Here is a 27,758-nt window from a genome sequence, read left to right as displayed (position 1 = left end):
ATTATTTAGTAACATGAATAATAATGATAATGCTTGAATAATATTAAATAAATACATTATGTTGTTTATCTTAAAATAATGTACTATTACAATTTTTAGGATATTAATACACTAAAATAATACATTTAGAAATAAAAATAGGATGTTTATGAGCAAAACATTGATATTGTCATTATTATTATCATTATTATTATTATTAGTAGTAGTAGTAGTAGTTGTGTGTATTTTGGCTTTCTGAATTGAGCATGTCCATTTTCAGACAGTAAATCTCAATCAATAAAAGATTGGAGGAATGTTGTAGTCAAATATTGCATTGTTGCAATAATACAAGTTTTCTGTTTCAAGAAAACTTTTTTCAAAATGCTACTTCAAATATGTAATTAATTTCAAAATAATGCCTCTTAAAAATTTAAACATAGAGTAGGTTATGTGAGGAAAACGTTCACTAAAGTTGTCACTCTGTTCTAAATTAGGTTGTTAGAATATTGCTACTCAGTTCAATTGATTTACCTCTTTCAATTGTCAATACATGACATCTGTAAAAGCATATGATAACCTAAATAAATAAATAAAGCTTCATGGCATTCCATTTGTATTACTGCTGTGCACTGACAGCAAATTCTCTTGGATCTGAAGCTGAAGCAATTTGTTTTATTTGTTTTCTTGCCCCATAAAATGTCAACTCTGGCTCTCCCAAACTCATAAGACATTTACTACAGGAAAAAAAAGGGGGCAACGTAATGGCCTTCTTCAGCAGAGTATAGTTTTGGGTGTGATCTATGTATTTATCCAAGCAGTTTTGCTCTGTTTATCTATAACTCCTAAGTGCCCCCACCCCCCAAACACACACACACACACACACACACACACACACACATTCTGCCATAGTGCTTGTTCTTACATATTTCCTTAGAGGGCAGTTAGAAACTGGTACCAACTAAAAATATCTTTGGAAAAGCTATTACAAAATGCAGGAAGCTCTTAAAGCAGCGGTTTTCAGATAATGGTTGTAGTGTTGGTTTGTCTGTGTGTGTTCATGTATGCTGCTGAGACACAACAGGAGGCCGAGGCTTTGGGTCCGTGTGTGTAACTTTGAAAAAAAATGAATGTTCAGCCAACTATTGATTTTGGAAAAGGCTCTCACTGAGATGATGAGGAGGAGTGTCCTGTGAAGTGGCTATTATGTGAAATCAGTTGCCGTCGGCTGATTTCTATGCACTTTATATTCATTGCTTCCAGCTCTCCAAGATAGCCCAGGTTGCATCTCCTTAAGATGCACCTAACTTCATTCAGATTCCACAGTTTAAAAAAAAACATGCTGCCCAATAATGATTATGTATCCAATCCTTGTGGTGTATCTGCAGCCATTAAAACTATGTTTTTTTGGGGAAAAAAAGTATATTGTTTGTATTCTCAACAATTTACTATCATTTAAAGGCAATTTGAGTTATTAGATTTGTATATGGATGACATAATTTTATTTATTTTTTTACAAATGGTAACATTCTAAGAATAACACACTAAAACTGGTGTCAATAAATGAAATAAAATTGTAAACAATAGGGCACATAATTGTGTTTAAGATATGACTTTATTCCTGTAACTTTCACAACACTGACCTTTGAAAACCAATTGATGAGGATTTAAACAGCCCATGTCCCGGCTGTTGACATTTGACATGAACTTCCCTCTAATTCTTGAGCAGCTACATAATAATTACTGCAGTTATACAACCTGTCCTCGGGCTTGGAGGCTTGACCTTTCTGCAAATAACATGTTCATCTCCCTTAATGTGAAAGCAGGGATGTCATTTCCTATTGTGCCTCTAAATACAGCAACAAAGATGTCATCTGGCATCAAATTCCATATGCTTGCATTGTTCTGAGGGCATCCATTATATAATGAATTTTTGTGACTTTAAATGTAAAGAGGAAAGCAAAAGTGCCAACACTGACATGAATATCTTATTAAGATAGGGGGTTTAATATGTTTCAGTGGTTGGTGTCATTACATTTTCTGTTATTGACTATCAGAAGCATCTGAGATACATTTGAAGAGCTTTCCACAGCAACTTTACAAACACACACATATAAACACCCAACCATTAGAGTTGTGGAGCGTGAGAAGAAACACAGAGTCAAGTTCGATTCCCCCTGACCACAATCTGGTCTAATGGGAATTGTATGGCTGAGTGCACCACACAGCACACAGAGTCAGGATGTATGGCCACCCAGTGAGAGTTTTCCACCCGCAAAAATGAAACACACAAGGAAGAAAGCTGAAGCTGTGCTGCTGTCTGGTATAGTAAGAAAGAAACAATACTGTTATTTTATTCATTTATTTATGTAATCCTTTATGAGATATTAAGATTTGTGTGTATATATATATATATATATATATATATATATATATATATATATATATATATATATATATATATATATATATATATATACACATCTTATAAAAATCAATGTATTTGTCTTTTTCAGTAGGAAACTTTCAGATTCACCTTGGAGAATATGTACACAGCATGGTTATTTTTACTCTTTAATCATAAGTTCTCATTGCCTTTAAGGCACAAATTGGCTGTTGTGACAGCATGTTTTCATTTTGGATTTATCTACTTATAAAGATGTCTGTGAAATAATCATGTTACTGTCTGTAAAGTCTTCTTTAAACATATCTTCTTTTGAATACATTAAAGTATTAGAGATTGCGTGTGACATTATAATGAACAAAGCAGGTGAAGAGTGATCAAAATAAGGTGGAGACTAGACAGCTGCAAACACACTTTCACATTTATAGACAGACACAAGATAAAAAAAAAGATGAAGGATAAACAGAAATTATAAAATGGATTAAAAGATAACTCCAGAGAAAGAGTTTTTCATTAATGAAAAGTAAACATTAGTGATCTACTTAGCAGAAATACACACTCAGGGAAAAATAAAATAAAGTAAAAAATTGCCAATTATTGTAAGTCATAAAAGATGTGCTTAATAAATATCCATGAAGCTCCCACTTACATACATTTTGCTCCTCTGTGCACAGTGCCAACATTTATTTAAATGTCAAAACATCGTGTGCTTGGCAGATCGTCATTAACTGTTTTTTTCATCAATATTTTTTGTTCCCAAACATGAATTAATGTTTTCTATATTTTACATAAATCCTCAGCAGTCTGTAGCCTTGGAGAGCAATGATTCATAAATCTATTGCTTATATTCACTCATGCTGCATGATGCATCAAGCCTTCCTTCATAAAAAGCACAAAAACCCTGTCATACTCAATCTGAAAGATACTAAACTAGTTGGTAATATGGCAGTGCATCTCACTGGCTTAGTTTATTTATTTGCATTGGCTAGAAGCAGCCCTGAAAGGCACAAGTGGTCTCTTGCTGTCCTCTGAGGGTTCTTCGTATAGTCAGCTCAGAACTAAGAGCAGAGTCAGAGCAGTACCTTGACTGACAGCAGTGCTCCTCTAACATCCTGAACCCATGAGCACTGACAGCTGTCAACTACTCTGGCCGTCACCTGTTTTCAACTCACACAGGCATGTGCATGTGTGTAAAAAAAAAAGAAACATCACACACATACACACTGGAAGTCACATAGGAGCACAGCAACTCGAGACCTTAGTCCAGTTTGTCCATTTTTTTTAGGTTACATTCATATGCCACTTCTCTCACTCCCTATTCTGTCTCTCTTTCAAAAGCAAAAGCTGTGGATTCTGAGTTTCAGTCACCCGTGAGATGAGCGATTTAGTAATTGTGCACTTGGCAGCACAAGCATGGGGGTCTGTGATGTACGAGTGGACATTGTGTCAAATATGGACAGAGGAACATGTCAGTGGGAAGTGATGAGAGAAGGAAAGGCAAAGAGTCAAAGACAGACATGGAAAGGAAGAGAGAAGGAAGAAAAAATATTTTGCAACGGTAAGTTCTTGAAAAAATGCTATTGGACAGAGGGACAGATAAAAAAGTACAAAGTATGTGCAAGCTCATCTTGGTATGTGGGTGGAAGCTTTTGCGTTCTGAAGAGTAACAGTGATATTGGCATTGGAGAGGGAGGGAACAAGGGAGCACAAGAAGAAGATTTATATATATATATATAAAAACAAACAGAGAGGAGCAAGGGATGGGGGTGGAAAAGCAGCAATTAGTGTAATTAGGAGACAAGCTTTAGCAAGGCACTGACAATACGTCACCTCTCATTATAACCCATAAGCAAACAGAGCAGTCTAACTCAAGGCAGCACCCATTCTCCAGACAGTTCGCTGTGTCGATGCAGATTCTGTTCCTCATAGTCACGCTCTGCTGCATATCATTGACTTGCCAATACAACATGGGGTTTCAGATTCAAAATATAGAGTCCAGTTGTGGAAAGAAACAGAGGGTGGGAGAAAGAGACCTGAGCAGAAGTCCAAGTAGCATGCTGATGAAGGATGGTCATGTATGGCAGCCAAGCAAACTGTAGCACAAGTCCTTGTTAAACTACAGTGGGATTGATTATTTCAGATGGTTGAAATGTGTTAGCTGTTTGCTCAGAAGTGATTTAAATTAAAGAAATATCGTTTGAACAAGTAAAGCATGATAACTGCATTGTTCTCCAATGCTGTGAGCGAATGTCATTTGACCTGTGTAAGTTTTCATTATTATTTATTTATTTTGAATGTGTTTAGATTTAGTGTCTTTTCTTCAGTAAGATTCATTATATCAAGTATTTTTAAAAACTTTTTAACTATGAACAATAAATTCACAAATCAGACCTAAAAATATCTAAAATGATTGTGTGCAAGAGTTAAACTACATTATATTTAGCAGGCTCCTCATTTCTGCATGTTTATGAATATTTACACAGCTTCCAAGACAGTTGTTTTCATGGCAACCCAACTGTGTTTCAAAGCAACATGTCTTTTTTTTTGTTTTTGTTAGTTTTTTTTTCTCTCTCTTTTCTTTGTCAGTGTTGCAGCAAATGGCCCATTAAAACTTTACCACTGCTACATAAACATTTTACAGAAACAGACATGTTTTCTGTTGCGCCTCTGCTCCTTTTTTTTTTCACCTCACTGTGACATGACACGGATCTGTTGAGCCAAGTGACTGTGACAAATTGGGATTGGAAATGACAAAATAGGCTATTTAATAAGCATGGTTGAGGGGATTGGACTCTGGTGCTCGGTTCACTTGAATAAGCAGACTGTCTGAACTCCTCCTGGGCCCGGCTTTTGATGGCAGCTTTCATCCATCTGATGGGGAGATTCTGGCATGGAAGATGGAGCTATCTATATCTAGCTATCTATACAGTGGTGTGTATGTGCATTTGGCTGTTATGGTTGTGTGTGTGTAGAGGGGCGATTTTAAGTAAATGCAAAATCAGCTCACACATCAGTCTCAGACACAGATATGCAGCAGCGAGTGAGTGGGCTCAGGGGTAGTATTTGTGGCTATGTGTTAACCTCAGGCTATTAACTGCCAAATATAAACTTCTTTCTTCAGATACTAATCTCTTGGCCATTATTTATTTATCATTTTTTATTATTTTTGTCACCACAGCATCTGAAATGAAAGTTGCAGAAAACGAAGCTGCAAAATTCCCTAATGATAGATCCAACATAGGTTGACACTTTTCCTTTTATTTATGGCATTTGTTGGGGCAGAAAAGCATTGTTATGCACACCGATGTAAAAAATTGCTAAAAATATTATGTGTAACACTAATGCAAATGTGGTAAGAAATGGAAAATGTAAAGAAGGTAAATGCACAGTAGAACAAGAAAAAAAAATTGTGGAGCAACTGTTAATTGTACAATATAAAAATATATGATATTATATAATATTAAAAAGTGACAATTATTTGTGATGCAGAAATTAGAAGATATATTGTATGAAACCACAGAAACGTGGCAGGAGATGGCAAAATAAAAGACAACAAAACGGTAATGAAGTGAGGGTGAAAAACAATACGAGTTTGAACTTGCTGATAGGACCATAAACACAAAGATTCAAACACTAAAGGCATGGGGAAACATAGGATATAGAATTCATGGTGTAAAGAAAGTGAGAGTAAGAAATAATGGTAGGATGGAGGGAGAGGTAGAGTAAGCATTTTTATATGTGGTGTACTGGCTTGAATAAATTTACAAAATCAATTGGTTAAGGTGGGGTGCATTTTCTGTGCATATGTTTTTGTTTATTTGGTTTGTGAGCATATTTTGGAGTCTATGTGTCTGTGCATACATTCTGATTCTTAAACATTGTCAGACTCCCAGGAAGGAAGAAGTTTCCTCTCAAGAAGAAAGCCCTTCGATGAGCTTCACTTCAAACTAATATCCGTGGAAGCAAGAATCAAGAATCTAAGAATGACATTTTCCACAAATGCGCACATTCAGGAATTTCCCATGATAAATTAATTTTACACTTTCAAAACATTGTATGGTGCAAAATTTAGTTCAAGGCTATATATCTCACATGCATTGCACTTTTACAAAACAACAGTTAAGCTCCTATTGGCTATATTCAAATCTACACCTCATCCTTCTGATTCAAACAATAGACTATATAATTAATGGCTTTGCTAAATGATTTAAAAAGGTTTATAACTCAGAGAAATATAAATAAATATGATTTTAAAACATGAGACAATAAATCACACTTATTACCTCGGTAATTGATTTACCGTAGATTAAGTTTACAAAACATCTATAAAGTACAGGATAGAAAATGTATTGGGTACAAGTTGGTTTGTATTCACAAAGGCAGAATAGATGTCTCACTCTCAAACATATATGTATGTTACAATAAATGGCAGGCATTTAAATGGTAAAATATTTAGTATAGTATTTAATTTTATATAATGATTTTGTAGTGATTGTCAAGCAAGATAGTGAAACAAGTGGCACATACAATGACCTCAGGATTCTTAAAAAGCACCTGAGCAATCGACTTAATTTCATATAGTTTCAAACAACCAGACTGTGGAACAAAGTACAGCTTGGATGTGCTTTACTTAACTTTGTTTTGTTTCCATTGTGCTGTTGGTGAGGTAAGGACCCAAATGAAAAGCAGGAGAGAGGAAACTTGAATAAAAACTAAACTTTAATAAAGAAAACAAAAAGGTTGACAAGGTAACAAACAAGAAAGCAAAACCCAGGGAGCAGAAACCATCAGAAGAGCAGAAAAAATATGAGCTAGAAAACTATACTGAACTATAACAAACCAACAGAAATAAACCAAGCCTACAAAAGAAAGAAAAAAGCCCCAAGAGCATGACAGTTTTTTTTAATACAACTACAACTAAACAAGGTATGTTTTTTAAACTCAAGATTTCACTTTGAGAAACATTAACATAAAATGTATTGAAATTGTTGTAAACAAACACAAAAGTCTGATGAAATTATTAAAAAAAAAAACTCTGAGACCTTTTCAACATTTTCCACTTCTGCCTCCACATGCAGAATGTGACTTGATTATAAGCCGTTATTTACTCACAGTGTTAAATATCACAAAAGTCCCAACTATTTCACTCTGAACAGGTGATGTAAAGATTGAAAATCAACAAAGTGTAACTAAAACTACAAAATATTAAGCATTTGTTAGACTGCCAACTGCAAGTTGTATGTCTTTTATTTCATTTTTTGGTGTGGGGGACTTTGAAATACAGCTAAAATAATAATAACAAAAAGACAATTAGGAAAGCAAATAAAACTGTATATCTGACATACTCCAACTGTATTTTATCTGTGTGTTAACACCCATATAGTACCTTAGGATTTTCTGAGACAAAAAGAACTAGAAATTCAAAATGCTACCCTGGTCCATTACTGATCTATCATTACAGTACATTAAAGGATCTCATGAGCGGTAGTCAGCTACCTGCTTTGCCAGCTTTTGTCACAACAGTAGAGTCAGTGTTTGTGGTAATTGTCACTGCCTAAAAATGAGGCAGTTTGATCTGCTTCACTTCCAGATCGCTGAGAAATATTTCAAATCACTGCACAGACCATTTCTTTTTTATCAGAGTTAAAAGTTGTTTCACTGGAAGAAAAGTTTTTTTTTTTTTTTTTCGTTGTTGTTTTTTTTTCGCTTAGTGATTTTTAGTGCTGCTAAATGCTCTTTGCATAACTTTCTGAGGTGGTAACTTATTTAACAAGACAGAGAAGACATGACAGTGAAGAGAGAAGGGGGTTAATGATAGAGCAGAAAGGCAAAAATAACAAGTATATATATATATATATATATATATATATATATATATATAAGAGAGAGATTTATGTTCTGTTTATATCATGGAATACAATTAATGAGAACCACTGGCAAATGCGTGTGCCATTCAGAAAACCACTGGTGCTGCTTTCTGCTGCAACTGTGAACCCAACAGCTGTTGACCTAAAGCCAAAGCTCTGTGTTCATCATGTAGGTCCTCAGGGCTACAATGTGTTCCTTGCCAAATAACACAGAGTCAAAATTTTCTTCCTCAAAACTATTTAATTTAATTTTTTTATTTTTTTTGCACAGACATTGGCTCATAAAACAAATTCAGTTTTATTAAAGCCTCTCATTTATTTCTCATTTTTTGAGCTGCTCTGAAATATTCTTTTAATTGCTAAAATTGCAGGTTAAAAGGCTAAGTGTGCTAAAATACACACACGTCTGCACTGGATTTCTTACAGTAGGGTGGAATGACATATTCTCAGTATTCATTTGTGGGATGCACAGATCGTGGCATCCAGGAACAACTCAACTTAACTCAGTCGTATTGACAGACACAATGTTCTCTGACTCTGCCATGAATTTTAGTCGAGCTAGGAAGTTTCCATATTTGAAGCAAATTCTGTGTAGCACTCTCACTTCATGGCAGATGATCACACTCAAAAAGGATGTTGTTTAATGTTAGTGATATTAAGCAACTGGTTAAGAGGGACATGAATAGATGAGACAACACTGATTGATTGCATTTAGAGCAGAAAAATTTGATCAAATATAAAGTAGACAGATTCAAATATCAGATGCAAACTCACATCCAAAGCGGTTAGACCACATACTATAAATGATAATGCTAATAAACTCTACTTGCTGTATATCATACTAAACTACTATTGCTTGGTATAAAAAATATACAATTATAATGGCCACAATATATGGAAATGTTTAACTTTTTCATACTGATATTTCTGTTTGTTATTTTGTTTGTTTTATTTTGTTTTTTTTTTTCCAAAGTTGTTTAATTCATTGTTATTTTTGTAGGTATAGTTTCTAATATGATGGTAAAGCTTCAGTTTGTCTTTGAAAAAATATATTGTGACACAGACATACTTGATTATGTTACATGTTTGTACTGTATGTCTGTGAACGTGTAAGCATATCTGTGAGAATGTGTCACAGAGACAGAGACAGAGAGCGTTGTCTGCTGGTCATTGGCGCTATGCCTATCAGTTTGCAGCGATCAGTCTTGCCTGGCTGTCGTCTGTCCGCTGCCAGCTGTCAAAGGGCTTGCTCTGGGCATGCCCACTGATGAGAGGCTGCAGCCATGCTCTAGAATCCATCCAGCACTCTAATAGGTCACGAATGGCTGCACAGGGCTTGCCATTAGACTTGGAGTGCAGAATGAGTAGAGAAGGGAATGAAAAGTTAAAGAAAGAGGCAGATACAGCAAAAATGAGAGATGAAAAGATAGATACATCACCCACTGATACAGAATCAAAAAATATTTTTCTGTCTCTCCAACTCATTAGAATTGTGTGGTTTTAGACAAAATGAAAAATAAAGTTGCAAACAGGTAATAAAATTCACTAAATAAAAAAAGTAGGTAGGCCTGAATGAGAAGAGTTATGGTGAAATGCATTTTTTTCTTTTACATCCCAAGCATTTTATTCAAATGTTTCAGCTTGCAAAATAACGTCCACTGGTGTACATACAAACATTTGGATACAAATGATCTCTAATTAAACAAATTTTAATTGTGGCACAGTTAAATTATTTAATGTAAAGGAACAGCAAAAGTTTATAAGCAAGAAGGAATTAGTTATATTCTCCCAATGTTGTATGCCTTTGAGGCATAGAGAAATAAACAGTATGCTTTTATTTCTTTGAAGTTATCACTCCAAAGCTCTAACATATTTAATTGGAAACTTGAAAAAGAGTTCCTTGGATCAGTTTACGTCAAGCTAGAAAGTTTAGATGAGTTTTCTTTCTTTTTTTATCAACTGTCATTCAAAGCGCCAGAAGGGATTAATTTCTTTTTATCTCGCTAAACATGTATGCAATGAATCCTAAACCCTAATTTTAACTCAGGCACCAGAGTTGACTCCTCTGAACTATTCATCCTAAATTGCTGCCCTTCTGTTGATCTATCTGCATCTGTTCTGATCTTTTCTGTAATCAGATGAGCATGGATGCAATGTACTGGCCTCCATGAGGTTATTTCTTTCAGTCAGAATTTAAAGTGAAAATAACAATAAATATTATATGATATGATATGATATTTCAAGACAATACATTATTGGCCCCTCTGACTAGCCCCCTAATAACTGCATTCACAAAACAAACATGAATAAATAAACAATTAAAGCAAACATACCAATGGACAGTGCCACACATGTTTCTGGAAGCAACTAGAAAGTTATGGTGCACCTGCTTGTTAATTTACAGAGAATGGACTGAAATAGAACTATGTTAAAAATTCTCCAGAGACTAAACTGTTGCAGAAGTGTTGCCACAGGCAGTGGTAAGAAAATGTAATGAGAGCAGAGTCCAGTTAAAAGTCTTGTCATATAGACACACAATTTAAACACATTGCAAACAGTGCTGCCTTTTCTCCTAATTATTGCCACCAAGCAAAAGGTAACATTGTTAACAGTATAAGGTAATCTACCTCAAAGGCACCTGCATTTTAACAGTTAGTCTTGTGTGTGTGTGTGTTCCTTTGACACTGCATTGGACTAAGTATTAACTATGAGTTACTGCTAAGGAAAGATGCTTTAATGTAGCCACCTATTGTTCTTGAGCAGATGGTGGAGGAGATTTTTAACCTCAGGGTTTTTCACATCTCTTGCTGGAGGCAACACAGCAGGTAGATGGCCAGTGATGGGATGTTCCAAGTTCTGCAGACAGTCACAATGTTGGCTTAAAGCTGCTGTTGCACAGGCAATATCCGGATAGTGGATTTTGCTTTTTCCCATTATATTCAGTGTTGCAGAGCATCAGAATGACACAACTCTGTGTCTGTGGAGAATGATAATATTGTGTTGCCCCCACTACCAGGCAATATGGATTGCCCATTATTTTTTGCTGGGGCAAGTGGTAGAATTTAAAGAGCAGAGTGAGGTAAAGTCAGACAAGCTAGGTCATGTTTGCCTTATTGCCGTCTGGGCAAGTCTCCATGTTAGGAGAATACTGCAAAATAAGTCTGCCAACTGCTACACTTCACCTGTTAGTGAATGTAGGCAGTGGTATGTGTTTGCTAAGAAGCCCCGTGTAACACTGGTGTTGGTTTGTCTTCCTAATAACTTCAGAACTCGAAAGACAGCTTATATGTGTGCAAGGAAAATAAGTTGTCCTTTACTGATAAACTGTCTCTCTAGAGTTTAGAGTATAGAGTCAGAGAGCAGACGTGTCTTGCCTCAGAGGACTGTGGGGAGGATCATCATCAATCATCTGATCATAAACGCACATCTTTTTCTAAATGTTATGGTGGTCAAGCATGGTCATAAGGTGAAGATGAGGGCAAATTCAGTGAATGATTTTTGTGTAAACAACTCAACAAATATTTTGAGGTAGAGTAAAATGAGTAACTCATAATATCTAATAGAAACAGCATGTAATCTGGCAGTGAAATAAAGACATTTTATTCACCACAGTTCTTATGTTGTATTTGTAAATAGACAGCCTTATTAGCTAATTATGGACACGACTTTTGGATCACATGCCTGGTCTAATTGAAAATGAGCTCTAATTATAATGCTGCTATGAGTATTTTCAAGATTTTGACCCTTGTTACATTAGAAAATTCAACATATGTATGCTGTTTTAGACAAGTCAGTTTTCTAGATTCCAGTATGTTTTTTAAACAACATATTTAATGAGTATTGTCTGTTTCCACTTGAGAAAGTGCATACTACAATGCATAGAAATAGTATCAGGGATTAGTTTATCTTTAACTATGCTGAATTTAAATTTGTCCTGTTTGTTTTTATGGTTTATCCAATGACTGACAGATCCAAACAAAAACTTCCTTTTTTATCTTCAATGTGAATATCATAACTGAAAGTTCAGGTTTTTACAAAATTAGAAAGGTTCACCAACATTTTTGAAAGCTGTCTGTCTGTCTGGTTATAAATCAGATCCACAATTATCTACAATTCCTGATACTTGAGTTAGCTAATTATGGTCATATATGCCGAGGTGAGAAATTTTCAAGTATAAGAATAAACAGTAAAAACTTGTGTTGAATATTAAAAGAAGAATTCCACAGCTTTACAAAAATCTGTTTCTGTTTAATGTCCATTTTCCTTTTTAGCTTTTGCATTTGATGCTTTATTTCCCACAAGGGCCATGGTATGTAAGCAAAAGACTAAAAAACCTTTAGGATTATGTTTGTCTTGCGTCACATTATCTGAAAATCCTCTAGGGGGCTAAGCTTTCTGCCCTGTTGCACTCTATTATAATCTTTAACATATAATCTTTAAAAGCAAATATAACACAGATTTCCTGTTATAATGATTAAAAAAAAGACAAAAAAATGTACATCAATGGGACATTTTCTTCTGGGCATGCAAGGAATTACATGTTGCACTTTTCAGATAATAACAGGCATAAAAAATAGAACATTTGACATCAATTCTGTGTAGGACAAAGACAGATTGAATTAAATATAATAATCAGCAACTGAACAAAAGGCCATGTAAATGTTTGTGGTCATAATTTGTGTAAAACTGCATACATATTTTTACATTGTTATAAACTGATTTTCAACTTTCTTTTTGTTGTTATTGTTGTTGTCCCATAACTATAGACATAATAAAAGGACTATCATTCATATCTCCTTGAGGAAGAATTTTAATATTTGTAGTAAGTCATAAACCTTTGATTTAGCAACACTTTTTGGTATTAAAAATTGTTTAATTAGCAAACCCCTGCTAAATTAACAAATCCATCAGCTCTATATAAACCAAACTGTAAATATGAGAAATGTGTATAAAACCTGGGCGCTAGAAGTTATATGACTGTGCCGCATTCAGTGAAGAGATCTGAAAGGTTGGATTTTCTCCTGAACTGTTTGCTTGAGAGATTGGACACCCAGACAGCAGCTGGTTTCCAATACCACGGACATTGACTTGACCAACAGTCTGAGAAGGAATTATTTCCGGAAGCACCAAGCCTACTTACCGGGCACAGGGAAAGTGAAATTAGAAGTCCTCTCCTTGCCTCCAGAAATACAATAGGTTAAACCACCTGCTGGCGGGAGGAGATTTTCTTTGGCTTGTGTTGCAATCTTCCCTTCTTGAGGTTGTATGGCCTGAGTCATACTAAATGTTATTGTTTCTTCTCTTTTTGTCATTCAACTTCTGTACTGAACCTTTCAAAGACACCATTAATCTTGACCAAACACAACAGAAGTCTCTTTCTTTCTCTTGTTTACTTCAACCTTTTTTTTTTACTTTTTCTTTTTTTTCTATCTTGTTTCGACTCTGTCTTTGTCCTTCAGACCCCTTTCTATACACTCTGTCTATCTCTACTCTGCCAACTTTATATGTCTGCCATAACCTCTGTGCATGTTTAACAGCAGTAAAGTGTATGCAACCACTTTGTTCTCTTTAGTGTTTGTCTGAAGTATTAAGGGAGTGTTGCCTCATTGGATTGAATTAATTGACTAATACTTTTATCCAATTCGTGTTTCCTCATCCATTTAATCATCTGGCTGATGTTAGGGCCACTTTATCAGTCAGACAAAAGGCAGACAGATGGTTTTGGTTCTGTGTGATGAACAATAACCTCTGTTTCTCATTTTCTATTCTTTATCCACAGTTTTTGCCATCCCTCTCCAGTTCAAATCACTATTTTGAAATTATGGTTGTACACTAGACAGCACATTTAGTTTTGTTAATCTCAAAACACACACAAAACAGCTACATAATTCCAATAAAAGTGGCATATCTACAGCTGCAGTAACACATAATGTATACATTACAATTAGTTTTAACCAGCCATAAAATAAACATTTTTTTTTCCTATTTTTAAGCAAGTTCTAAGTTGCTAATAGTTAAAGGTTTGATTTGCCAGGACATTGATAAAGAACATCTGGAGATAGGTCTGCACAATATTTTGAAAAAATAAAAGAAAAGCTTGTGGTGTGTGTTATTCTTGTTTAAAATTGTAATGGCAATATAAATGATCATAAACCCACATTTTTCTTACTCCTCACTTTCTCTTTTGTCATCACTTTCATCTAAACTTGATGTCGGCATCAATGGTAGTGAGAGTCTGTTGGCATGACCAAATACATTGTTCTCATGAAAAATATGATTGTATGGTACTTGAAATAAATTGACTGATGATTTATTGCTGTTCAAGCAGTTCTTTGCAATATTAATATTGTGCTCACTGATACTGCAATGGCAATTTTTCAGTTGTAGCTCATAAACTGTGGAACCAGCTTCCCCTACATATTAGATATGTAGCTTCAACTTGTGGTGTTTTTTAGTTTCATCTTAAAATACATTTGTACACTGGATTTTAATACAGCATGAGATTTTACTTTTTTTTGCTCATTTTATAGTTTTTGTTTTTTGTCTTTTTAAAATTTAAATTGTTTTTATTTTTGTTTGTTTTTATGTCTTGTGTTTGGTATCAAAACACTTTGGCCAATAGCAATTGTTTTTTAAATGTGCTGTATAAATAGATAAGATTCAATTAGATAAATTTGCAACATAATGTGCACCTTATCTGGAGGTGTCATTAGGTTTCTTGTACAAGGGATATTAGCTTTTTGGCTTGTGGTATTGGGTCTTTCTGAATTGAGCTAGCTTGCTACTAATGTCATCAGATCTCATTAAAAAGGTATCTCAGGGTGTTGGAGGCTGAATGAACACCTCTGAAACTTTGTGATGTTCTTTGACTCAATCTAAGTGTTCAGTGTCTGTGTGAATGTCATTTTGTGAAGTCTCCTAGAAGAAAATTGTTTTGTCAAAATATAAGGCATGTTACTCATTTTACCTGTCAGTGATTATGTTATGGGAAACTGGTGCATATAGTAGTTTTCTTATAAAAAAAAAAAGAAAATGTTGAGAATATGATGAGTTGATTTTCTAGGATTTAAAAAAAAAACTTTCAAAAGTAATAACTGACAACATCTCCTCATCTCGCCCAACTGTTTGACTACAGCTCTTATCTCTTCTGTCTTACAGGTCCATTCCCTGCCTTTGAATTACTGATGGAGCTGTCATTATGAAGAAAATAATTATATAGGACCTTTGAAGAATGAGCTCTTCAAACCAGTGGATTGTTCTGAAGGTCAAAGCCATTAAAGATCAAACATAATCACCAACAGTAAAATCAGCTAGCCTTTTTCCTCTTCAAGGGTACTGCTTCTAGATGTTAAACCAGCCAAAAAACTTTAAGGGATTGGACTGTAAAAAAGTTTCTCATTTTTCAACTGCTTAGTTTGAAACTACATGGCATTAATGCTTGGATGGAACATGGATAAAAGTGGAGGAACCACAAGCAGTAAATACCTGCAGGGTCAAGAATGGATGGAAAGCATCAATGCTACTTTTCAAAGACATGCTCCTCGGTGCCTTTGTGTCCTTGTTTCCCCATAATTTCCCCACTGACCAGTGAGCAAGTCTAGTCAAATCTGTTATTTCTCTTACCTGCAAATCCTTGAAAGATATTTCCCAATCAGTTTGTTTCACTTCGACGGGTCATTGAAGAAATATGAGAAACTCTACAAGAGGGACCAGATACTATGAAAAATCAAAATGACTGACCATGTTATGATACAAACAGGCTCTCCCCAGGTGGTACAAATCCATTACACTCCATGACCTCCCCTGTATTCAGCAGATGACTTCAGATTGATTTGTGATCCAATGGATTAACTTTCAAGTTTTTTGTTTTTTTTTGTTTTTGTTTTTTTTTACAAAGACCTTTTAAGTTTATTCTGGTGGAACTGTGTTTGGCATAAAACTACAAGTGAAATGTGTGCCTGCATGCATCTTTTATACTTTGATTACATGTAGACACCAGCAAAACTTTTTTTTTTTTTTTTGTCAACATGATACATATTTGGATAACAGGACCTTGGACAACATTGACAATACTAGGTCTTCTGGGCTGTTGTAGTTTTGCCTGGTCTGAGGCATCAAGAACTAGTGGCACAATTTCAGGTGGGAGCGAACAGGAAGAAGGACCCTCATCACTTGAACGAGTAAAGAGAGGATGGGTGTGGAATCAGTTCTTTGTAGTGGAGGAGTACACAGGCTCAGATCCACTATATGTAGGAAAGGTAAGACCTTAATGTGATATACTGTATCATAAATGTCTTTACTTTGAACAAATATTGTGAATAAGTGTCTCTTATGATGAAGTTTATGTCTGCATGTTGGTTTAGTCTAAGTGAACACGCTGTTTATTAAAAGTCTTTTCTGATTCTAAAGAGCTAAAATGTAGCAACAGCACTTTTTTCCCCAATCCTTAGATGAAATTTGAAATACTGTTAAAATGTATATCTTATACTCACATGTCACACATATCAGTTAATCCCAGAACTCATCAGTAACAGTTTATACAATTTTATATAACTACTTAGTTGGGTTTCCACAGTGATCCTAAATTCTCTACCTCTGTGACTTAGCTCAGAATCAGTCTCCCAACTTATTTTCCATAGAAACTCCTGTAACTTTGGTTCATTGGGTAGCGAAGTAGCTCCTCCCCTTTGTTGCAGAATTAGTTATTTACAAATTAAATCCATAGTGTACAACCCCTGCAACTACACAGTGTCCCCATTACATTTTACGTAAATGAAATTAAATACTCACAGACTCAAACTTCAGCTTTGTTGTCAGCTTTATTTAAAAAATAATAATAATAGATGCAATATGCATTATGTACTGAATCATAAGTTGTAATCAGACTTCATGATTTGACATCCACAGCAGTGTCCTTCTCTGTAAAGTTGAGGACAATGTCATAAGTCAAAAATATTATCATTGCAATTATTAATTTTATTTTTACATCTAATCATAAAAAATGACTATATGTCAAATCACATCAGTTTTTGTCTCTTTAGTCCCATGTATGTTGCAACATTTGGGAATGATTTGCTTACTTTTTTTTTTTTTTCTCATTCACATCCAATTTATCTTCATCTTTTCAAATGGATCTTAGTGAGCTGATGAGAGCGGACAGTGTGTGCGATTCATTTGCCGTACATTAGACAAGATCTGAAAAGACAGAACATTAGGACAGACAGAATGAGACTCAGCCTTAAGTCACACATATCAATCACATGGTCCTCTTGTTGCTAATCATTTGGACATGGCAGCTGACCAGCTAATATTGCATTTACTTACATTGATTATTCTATTCCAACAAATGAATGTGCATGTTTTCTATAACATGCAAGCCACTGTATTATAAAATAATTATCCTGTGATGATTACTTGTCTGCAGTTGTGACTGTGATGCATATGTGCTGTCAAGGCCAACAATGTGATGAACAGGGAACACTACGTGTTTACTGCTAAGTGAAATGAGAGAAAGAAGTTTCAGAAAGGGGAAAACTGCAAATACAACATGGAAAATCTTAGGTTTTATTCATCAATATTACAGACCAGTGTGCCGGGAAAGGCAATGAACTGATACAAAATAGCTTAAGGGAGCTTAAGGTACTGTCACAGCAGGAAAGGAGAATTGATTTTATTATTAAAATTATTATCACACTTCATGCAACTAGGGCAGTGACCAGTGCCATCACTGCTATTAATGGTTTGCGGGAGTGCTGAGGTGATTCTCTGTGACTAATTCATGCTCACACAGGCACAGATGCAGTTCAGTGTCAGTTAAAGCTATATAATTGCAAGGAGCTTATTTTCGCATATTTATCCAACTTGCCAAGCTTGCTTTTTCTCATCAGGTGGTGGCCGCAATTCTGCCACTAAAATCATATTTAACAATTAAACAGTCCCTAAAAAAAACTTAATCTAGCAGGTTGTTTGTGCTGGTGTAACATTTCACCATCATAATGACACTTTAGGATCGGTTACAATGTTAACGACTCTGGTCAGATTTTTTATTTTTATTTTATTTTGTTATATTTTTTGTGAAGTAGCATCACAAATTGATTTGACAGACAAAGAAAGAAGGATTAAATTGAAAATTTTCTTTTTTTTTTCTGAGACAACAATGCTGTTGTTTATAAATCATTTTTTTTTAGAAGCTGACCAATTCCTTTTGTTTTCTTTCTTGTTCTTATCTCCTGTATTTTGACAAATGTTGTCTGCAATAAATTTATTGTTTGAGTGGATGTGTGCGTGTTTGGCAGTGTGTGTGGTGCCCATCTGCTTTTATGTCTCTGAAAAAAAAGAACACAGTTCAAGCTTTTAGTGGTATGGTTTTGGAGAATTTTAAAACCCTCACAACACTCACACAACTGATCTTCATACATGCTACTGGCATAAGCTTCCTTATTTTGTCTCAGCATGAGCAGAGAGTGTTTGTACAATAAATGCTCAAATTGCATCTTTGTCTCATGTTGACTGTCCAAGCCAAATGAAACAGATGGACTCATATCTTTTGTTGACTGAAAATGTCTACATCTTTGTGAAACGTATCAGTTTGATTTATGGTGTGTTTATTCAAGATTCATAATTTTGGCTGTAGCAGGTTTGGCTGCTATATAGTTTTTACTGGCATCTAAAAGGAAGTGCTAAAATTTATTTTGGCAGTTTGGTTTCTGAAAACCTCAAACAATATGAGAAAATAAGAAGTGGTTGAAATGTTTAAGATTTTATATATTTGTTTGATTTAGTGTAGAATTTTTTGATTTTAATGATACTTGTGCATTTTTTCACAATGGATACAGATAACCGTATAATTATGTCATGCCATGTTTGTTAAGAAAATTCCTTTAGAATGAGTCAAACTTTAAATCATCAAATTATCATCCAACTAACTGTGTTGCACGGCAGTTATCAAAAAGGTACAAAGTACTTTAGGGCTGGATGAGAGGTAAAAAATGACATATCAATTCTTAGGTCACATTTTTTATCTACAAAGACAATAAATCTTTTTTAATGAAGGATTGTTCATTTCTAGTTTGTTTTGAACAATTTCAAACATGTTTGAACAATGTCATAACACCCTTTGTTATCGTTTGATTTCCATCCTCTACCCTGTTTAAGCTTTCCCAGGTTTGTCACTGTTACACTTCCTTCTCTTCTGTCGTCTTTCTTTTTTTTCCTTTTTTTATGGCAGTTATTTATTCAACCCTCTCATCTTGGGCTTTGTCTCTGTCTCCCGTGGTCTGTACCCTTCCTCTTCATAGCTGTCTCCTACTAGAATATCTCTGATACAGTCACCTTGTTAACACTTTAAAGCTGTTAAGATCAGAGAGCTTGACAAGCAGCAGTGAAATGTGGCAGGCCTGCTCCTGATTACACAGACTTAAATATAAGACAGCCAATTTGCTCCCTCTTTGAACCTACAATAAACTAAAGATTTAGTGCATCCTCTCTGTAAATGTAAAATTCTGATCCACAATTGTTTATTTTATTGTATTCTATTGATTTTAAATAAAATCTAATATATTGCCTTGACATCCAAGCGTTATCTGCTACATATATTTGCTTGAACTAAGTTTGTGCTTTGACATACTGAATGTACCATGTTTAAATGCCTGACTTTTAAACCAAAGAAACCTTCCCTTACTGCATGTGAGTCACATGTCATCATCTTCAGTAGGTTTGCCTCTTGTGACAGTTGATAGATGCGTTGTTATAACCCAAAGGTGATTCTGACAGGGCATCAACAACCTCACTCTTCCCTGAAGTCACCGACAGCCCTCCACTGTAAACACTACAACAATACTGACTGCCTTGGTTTTATTTTAATTAAATTCTAATATTTAACCTTACATTTATTAGTCCCAAATTACATTTTGAATTGCTGCAGTTTTAAAAGTTTATTAATCAATATAAAGATTATTGGTTTGGTGAAAAGACACCTCGTAGTGGTTACAACACAGTGAAAAATCGTAAAAAATCAGCCATAGAGATTCCAAAACGTCCTCAACACTGAGCCAGCCTTTTTTCTTTTAGATGGCTGAGAGAAGGCTGCACAATGAGCAAAAATTATCCATCCATCCATCCATCCATCCATCCATCCATCGATAGAGAGAGAGAGATTGCGATATATATATATATATATATATATATATATATATAGAGAGAGAGAGAGAGAGAGAGAGAAAGAGAGAGGGAGAGAGAAGCAGCAGCTATTTGCAGAACCATGGTGTGAATGGGGCAAATGTGTCATTATGAGAGGTTGGGGACATTTATAAGGCTGTGCTACAGTTCATGACTGAGGCACAAGGTGAAATTGTAGAGTTGTGACAGAGGGGCTGTAGGTTCAGGAACAATGTAATGTCTGTGTAACTGAAGGTAAATAAACAGAATGCTGTCTTCCTCAGCAGTTCATTGGCTACGTTCGGGATACTTTCACTCTTTTCCACCTTCACCTTGAAACCTTTTCATCTTAGACCACACACATACTGTTCTTCAGCTTGTACTCCAGCTTTTTCCATTTAATAATTTTGCCCTGTTTTTGCTTCGCTTTCAGCTTTCTCCTGCAGATTCTTTTTTCAGATCACTTGTAACTCAAGGCTTGTTAGAAAAGTTCTTCAGTGTCTAGAGGAAAGTGTGTTTTTCACACAGAATTGTTTAACATAGTCACAAATACATAGTAAATACAGTACCCTATCAATAAATTCTGTTGAGATGTTTGTCTTGGAGGAACAAACAAAACATTTAGGCATTGTTGCTATGGATTGAATAATTTATCTTAGGGTATGTTTTCTTTTATTTTTCCAGTTTAATAGACTTTAATGTTCTGGTACCATAAAGCTATAAATTTTAACTAGAAATAGTTGTTTACAGGTAAATCAACTTTATGTGACTAGTTTACTGAAATTAAGAAAAAAAGGTACTAAAATTGATCAAAAAAGTTGGCAAATTGTTAGGTTCTTATGACTCAGCAGGGTAAAAAAAGTCAATAGTAAATAGGATGCAAGGGGATTTATACTTCACACATTACTTGCATCTCTCAGAAGTCAGGTGTGCCAAATCAATAGCTTTTACACCAATATCATCCACTGTGACTATTGTCTATTGTAAAACTTTCCTGTTTTACTCTTGAGAAACATCAAAATATCTAAATTTGTAAATTATCTTATATCTTCTCAAAATGTGTTGATTTACATTAAACATGATTTGCTCAGCACATTTAAGTAGTAATATGTGTGTGTTATAATAAACCGTTATCCGTGTTTAACCCTCCCATGGCCTTCGGGTCAAGTTAACCCAAAGTTACAAGGGATTCTCTATCTGTCTTTGTCTTTGTCTCTCTCTCTTTTGAGGGCCTCAGGAAGGTTAATGCATGACATTACATGTCCAATAAAGATTTTTATACATCCTTATACTGGACTCACCAGCACTATGATGAACAAAAACATCTTGTTCGCATTCTCCAAAGGTGATTATATATATATATATATATATATATGGTTAAACCATGATTTTTGTGAGAAAAAAATAAAAAAATAAATAAAAATGTCCATAAAGGATTCTTAGACTGCAAAGCTCAGGTTTCCTGCAGACTAACCCATTTCTCTGATGTCAAACAATGAGCTCAGTATGTCCCAGACACTCATAGTGGTGATAGCTGAGACCCCTCAGTAGAAGAATTGTGCTGCTGAAAAGATTTCCTGAGTCCCTGTGAGCATTTTGATACTTTTTCCCTACTGTGAAAATGAATCACTTGTACCAGCTTGTGCTAACACAGTGGTTGAACACAAGTTGAGCAAAATTGCTGTTCCTTATCAATAATGAAACTACAAACCTTTCCATTGTCATTTTTCTATAGAGGAACTGATGGATCATAAATACACAGATTTTTTGTATGATATTGATTTGGCCCTCGCAATTCTAGTATCTCACCTCCTATAAAAAACATTAAAAGGAAACAAAAGCATTGTGCATGTGAAAACAATAGGATATTTGTTTCTTAAAAATGACTGAATAAATAAAACATAAAATAAAATTTAAAAAACACAACAAAACAACGCTGAATTTTAACCAAAAGAACATGTTCCAGCAAAACCTATATTATGTCCTGACTGTTTTCTACTTTAAATTATGTAATTGAGGTTGGGAATCTAAAATTCTAAGCCATGTTTGTAAAAAAAAACAAAGAACAAAAAAAGAATGTTTCAGGGTTCCAAACATCACTTTTGACTACAGAGGTTGCATATTTATTTTTTTTTATTTATTTATGCATGCATTCATATATGTATGTATGTGTGTATGTATTTATTTTTCTTCATTTGGTGCATTTTATTTCATACTACTATTTTATTGTACATGTGCATAACATAAAACTGAACACATCTGATGTGTACTCAACAGTAGGGAACTTGACTGTTCTCCATTTTTTTAATGATTTAAAAAAAAAGCTTCAGGTTTTTCTTTGTTTGAATCTTGCCACATTTATCTGTTTTTTTTTTTTTGTTTGTTTGTTTGTGTTTTCTTTTGGCTATGTGCTCATACAGTGTGTATAGGTGAATAGTAAGTAAAAGTCTGCATGCAGAGTGTCAGCCTTTTTATGAATGGATTAACACATGATAACAACATTTCAAACATGCACATACTTAGGTGCAAAATCCAATCTAGAAAAAAAAGGCTGGGCTAAGAGACATGTCTGTGGGAAACATATCCAGAGGAGAAAGAATGAGCCCACTTTTATTGGAAAACTCTCACAGCCTGAACCAATGAAACTTTCTTTATTGTAACTGAAATATTGATACCTCAAAGTACCCGGCGGTATTTTCCCTGACTGTTCATGTTTTTGTCTTTGGGGTAATTCACAATGTTGAGAAAAAGCAACAACTGGCTGACAAAAGAATGTAGGAGAAAATGGATGAGAGAAGCAATACCAGGCTTGCATTATTTTGCAATTTTATAGCAAATACGTAATGAAAATTCCCGCAAGGGCAATAGAAGCATGTATTTAATTAGGTCTTTATAAAATATTAACCAGGGAGGACAGAGCGATTTTCCCTCTCCTAAGGTCTCTTCAGTGGATTGAACCACAGTTATACTGCATAGACAACTTTGAATTATGACTACAGAGAAGGTAAGTGAGAATGAGAGGAAGAGCAAGTCTATAGTGCTCACTAACACGCCAAAGGGGAGGTTAAGATGGGGGACTAATGCTGCTCCCATTGCTACCTCTGGAATGTCTTCAAATCACATTAGGGGGACCTATTGCCTTGATTTATAAGGGCTCGGTTAGGTTCACTTTTCAGCCCCAGCACCTCTCTGCCTCTTCCGTTAGCAATCTTTGAAATGACTTTGATCCCCTAATTTGGGCGTCACATCCTGTGAAGGGCACATTGTGCAGAAAAAGGTGTAAATCATACCTAAAATGATATAGCCTCTTCTTTTTGCACAGTTTGGCTGGATTGTAAAGAGCTTGTATTGACCCTTAAAATGCATTTGGATAAAAACGTATGTTAAAAAATGAAAGATTTGCAGAATTTTAAAGATTGTGATAATCACTGAAGATGAGATGTAAAGTTTTGAGAGGCATTGCAGATTTATTAATTTATTATTATTGTTGTTGTCATTGTATCACAAATACAAATGGTTGCGCTTCATTTGTACATAGGCTGGATTCAGCTATAGAGCTAAGGTAAGGAACGCCATCCTCTGGGAGGAGCTCGACGTAGAGTCAGTTAAGGTGCTTTATCTGATTAGAATGCCTCCTGAATTCCCTCTTTTGCAAGTTTTCTATGCACATCCCTGTGAGGGGAGACTCTCGGGTAGACCAAGAACTTGCAGAAGGGATTACACATACTCTCAGGCCTAGGAATGCCTTGAGATTCCCCAGGAGCTGGACAGTTTTACTAGGGAGAGAAAGGTCTGGGTTTCCCTCCTGGACCTGTTGCCTCTATGAACAGACCACAGATAAGTGGCATATGATGGATGGATGGATGGATGGATGGATTATTATAATAGTGTATATTAATTTTTGCAATGGTATACAACAACAAGAATAGTTTCCAACAAAAGCTACTATACTACTAATATACTATTATATACACTTGTATTAGATTGTTAAAAAAAGTGGTTTCTATTCCTTGACTTTACAAAATATTACAATATTCAGAAGTCTTAAAATGTTTTTTTTTTTTCTTTTTTTAATAAACAAAGGTTTGTGCCATTCTGTTGTCAAATGTAGTCCTGAACTTTTGTTGTGGGCTGACTTGACTTTCTGTGACTTTGTATCAATTCACAGATCCATACAGATTCAGATGAAGGTGAGGGCAACATCAGATACACCATCTCTGGAGAGGGAGCAGGTTCCATCTTCATCATTGATGATCGTACAGGAGACATACACGCCACAGAGGGACTGGACCGAGAAGAGAAGGCTTTTTACACACTTCGGGCTCAAGCTCGAGATCGTCTCACCAATGCTCCACTTGAACCAGAGTCTGAGTTTGTCATTAAGGTCCAGGACATCAATGACAGTGAGCCCCAGTTCTTGGAAGGCCCGTATATTGGCAGCGTGGCAGAACTCTCACCCATAGGTAAGCTCACAACATGTAGTTTGTCTTGCAGGGATTATCTGGATAATCTATTTAAAGCTTTGAACTCAAAAACGCCTAATGTTGCCTACATGTATAAAATTATCAGTTATATTACGGCTGTCATCACTTTGCAGAAGGGGTATGTAAAAACTCTTGTAAAACTATTTCCTGTGATCAAAGGATGCTGGAGAGTGCAATGCAGATCAATTGTCAAAAACAAGTTTTTCAAAGCATACACAAAAAAGGAAAAAGGTTACATTTTTGCTGATGGAAATTTTACTCTTTGTAAATAAAATGCAAACAGTGTTTAGCATGATAGTGATATACTGCATATCTCCTGATAAAAGGAATGAAGTGTAAAATGAGGAAGAGAGTGGAGGCAAACAAAGGAAACAGGCAAACAAATAGATTACTCTCTGATGAGCTTTGTGGATCTGTTCTGGCATACTGTTTTTAGACAAATGATATGTGGGTAAGAGGCAGAGGGGAACACATACAAAAAGGTGCTTCAGAGCAGAAGATGATTCCCACATATACAGCAAGGTTTCTGACAGTGACACCACAGTGTTTTTTGTCTTGACAAACTTGTTTTCATTGTGAGAAATTGTATTACCGGCACCCCATAGCTGCCTAAAATTCTCTGCAGAATGGAAAAGACAGGTGAAAGAGGGTGTCGGGAGCTTCATTAGCATGCTATTAATGTCAAAGACAGCTGATGTTTAATAAACAAAATTCTGTTTGGCTGCCAAGAGATATCACAATACCATGTGTGTTCAAAATGTTGTGTGCTACATTAGTGTGTATGTTGGTATAATTATGCATATGCAGTAAAGGTTGGGGGTTGGGGTTGTTCCTTGTTTGAGTGACTACAGGAGTGGTGCAAAATGGAATGACTCTTCCCCCTGTTCAAACCTGATTGGAATTAATTCCTGCTTCCTCAGCATGATCCGAACCATGGGCATTTTCTGCCTACAGTGCGCTCTAGAACTGAATGGGGTTTTGGAGTGTGCATGTGTGTTAGCATGAATGAGAGAGAAAGGCAGAGAGATGGATGGAGGGGACAGCAAGGTAGCAACCAATATAATATATTAATAAAATAATGAATTAAAAAAGTAGAGATGCAGAGTTTTAGAGAAGCACGCAAAACTTTCAAACACAAAACAACAATTATCTTCTCAAAAGATGTGATGCAGTCAATGAGGCTATGCCAAGTTAACACCCGTTAATGCAATCTTAATGATCATGACTCTTTCACCTCAGCTGCTATTCCTTATTTGACCCTGTCATGCTGTAGTCAAATTATGCACTAAATGTGTGTGCAGTTCATGTTTTAAACATTGTTGTGCTGTACTACCCCTAATGAGGTGACATCAGCTGCTAAGCCAAGCATTCGGCTACCTGTCCCTTATTCCTTTGTCTCTTCTTTTCTCTTGTTTAACATCAGCTAAAGTCAGCAGTAAATTTTGGCACATCATTGATAAGGTCACAAGCAGCAATAATAATAAAGTGGTAGGAGGGAAATAAAGTTAAAAAGAAGTACCACTTCACAATAAAAACACCTTCATAAATTATTTATTAAGGCTTTATAGATCTATTATTCATGAGTTTCTAAACACCTTGTAAAGCATTAATAAGCATGTATAAACAATTGTGAAATACTATTTATACATAGAAGCAAGCTCACATTTTGGCAAACTTAAGTGCTGTACTGTTATCAATTAAGGTGAATGTAATTCTTTGCTAGTTGCTGAGTCTACTTTTTTCAATAAAATCCCTAAATTTCCAAACAAGCTTGTATCTACAAATTCTCATAGTGTTTGCATGCACGTAAACTACTAACAAATGTTTGATATTTAAAATATAAATTTAAAAAAATGCACATAAACACTGGATTAGACTTGGCAAGACATGAGTCCGTCTAATGCCCAGCAATTGCTAATTAATGGTTTATTTGATATTTACAGTTTATTTGATAACTGCATAATTAACTATGTATATGAATATTCTTATTGCAAAGGGGAGCTAAAAAGGTACCTGATAGACCTTATGAGCACTAAATACATGTTTCACCTTCAGGATTTAGCTTAAATAGGTGTAAAAATAAATTATGCTGAAATAAATCTGCAACAGGAACAAATTAATATAGCATGATCCAGACCTAAAATCAAAAAGGATGCCAAACGTAACATATGTAGTTGACTCTATTAACTAGCATTTAACATTTTTAATATTAAAATTCATTATAGTTTACAGCTATATGCCCATTAAATAAATAAACAACTCCTCAGTGAGTCAGGTTGCCTTAATAGGTGAAATGTTTCTTTACTAATTCAAACATAGGCAACTTCTCATAATATGCTGACAAAGTCATCTACAGCAAAACACAAGCCCTAAAAAAAATGTCTTTGTTTTAGGTCTGTTTACTGAATCTAAAAGCTACAATATAAACATGTTTTATGAAATGGCTTACTTTAAGATAAAGTTGCATTTTTTGATCACCATTGGGGATAAGTGACCATGAGGTGGAGCCATGTAATCAAAGTAAACTAAAAAATAGTGAAATAATGTTGGATGTTTATAAACCAGCTTATTTCTCAAGGGATTTTTCTATATATAAATATTAACAAAGTAACTTGCATGCCATTGAGTTATTTGACTTGTCTCAATAGCATCCACAGTTTCTCATATTTTCTTATGAAGAATGCAAAATACTGCTGAACCTTTTGCAGACTCTTTTCTTCATCTTGCGTGAACTCAGGTAATACTCAAAACCTGGTTAGAATCAGCACTTTCTGTGTAATTTGAACAGAGCTCCTCTGATGTGAAGCAGGGTTGCATTTTTTGATTTGAGGCAGGTTGCAAGCATTAGCCACACCAGTGATTTGCACACTG

The 27,758-nt window shown here is 35.1% G+C and overlaps 1 protein-coding gene across 2 annotated transcripts in view; it reads left to right on the top strand.

The window, feature by feature from the left end:
- Positions 1–27,758, top strand: part of LOC108231675 (cadherin-22) — a 136,768-nt gene that overhangs the window by 51,934 nt on the left and 57,076 nt on the right. The window contains exons 2-3 of one of the 2 annotated variants that reach the window (XM_017408903.3): positions 15,406–16,505; positions 24,572–24,866. In XM_017408903.3, coding sequence (XP_017264392.1) covers positions 16,275–16,505; positions 24,572–24,866 — 526 coding nt within the window. In that variant the 5' untranslated portion in view covers positions 15,406–16,274. Of the gene's footprint in view, positions 1–13,211; positions 16,506–24,571; positions 24,867–27,758 lie in introns of those variants that run through there. The other variant, XM_037975519.1, reaches the window with a different exon arrangement.

Source organism: Kryptolebias marmoratus, linkage group LG4 (genome assembly GCF_001649575.2).
Source record: "Kryptolebias marmoratus isolate JLee-2015 linkage group LG4, ASM164957v2, whole genome shotgun sequence".
NCBI classification, from domain to species: domain Eukaryota; kingdom Metazoa; phylum Chordata; class Actinopteri; order Cyprinodontiformes; family Rivulidae; genus Kryptolebias; species Kryptolebias marmoratus.
This window is presented reverse-complemented; position numbering and strand designations above follow the sequence as displayed.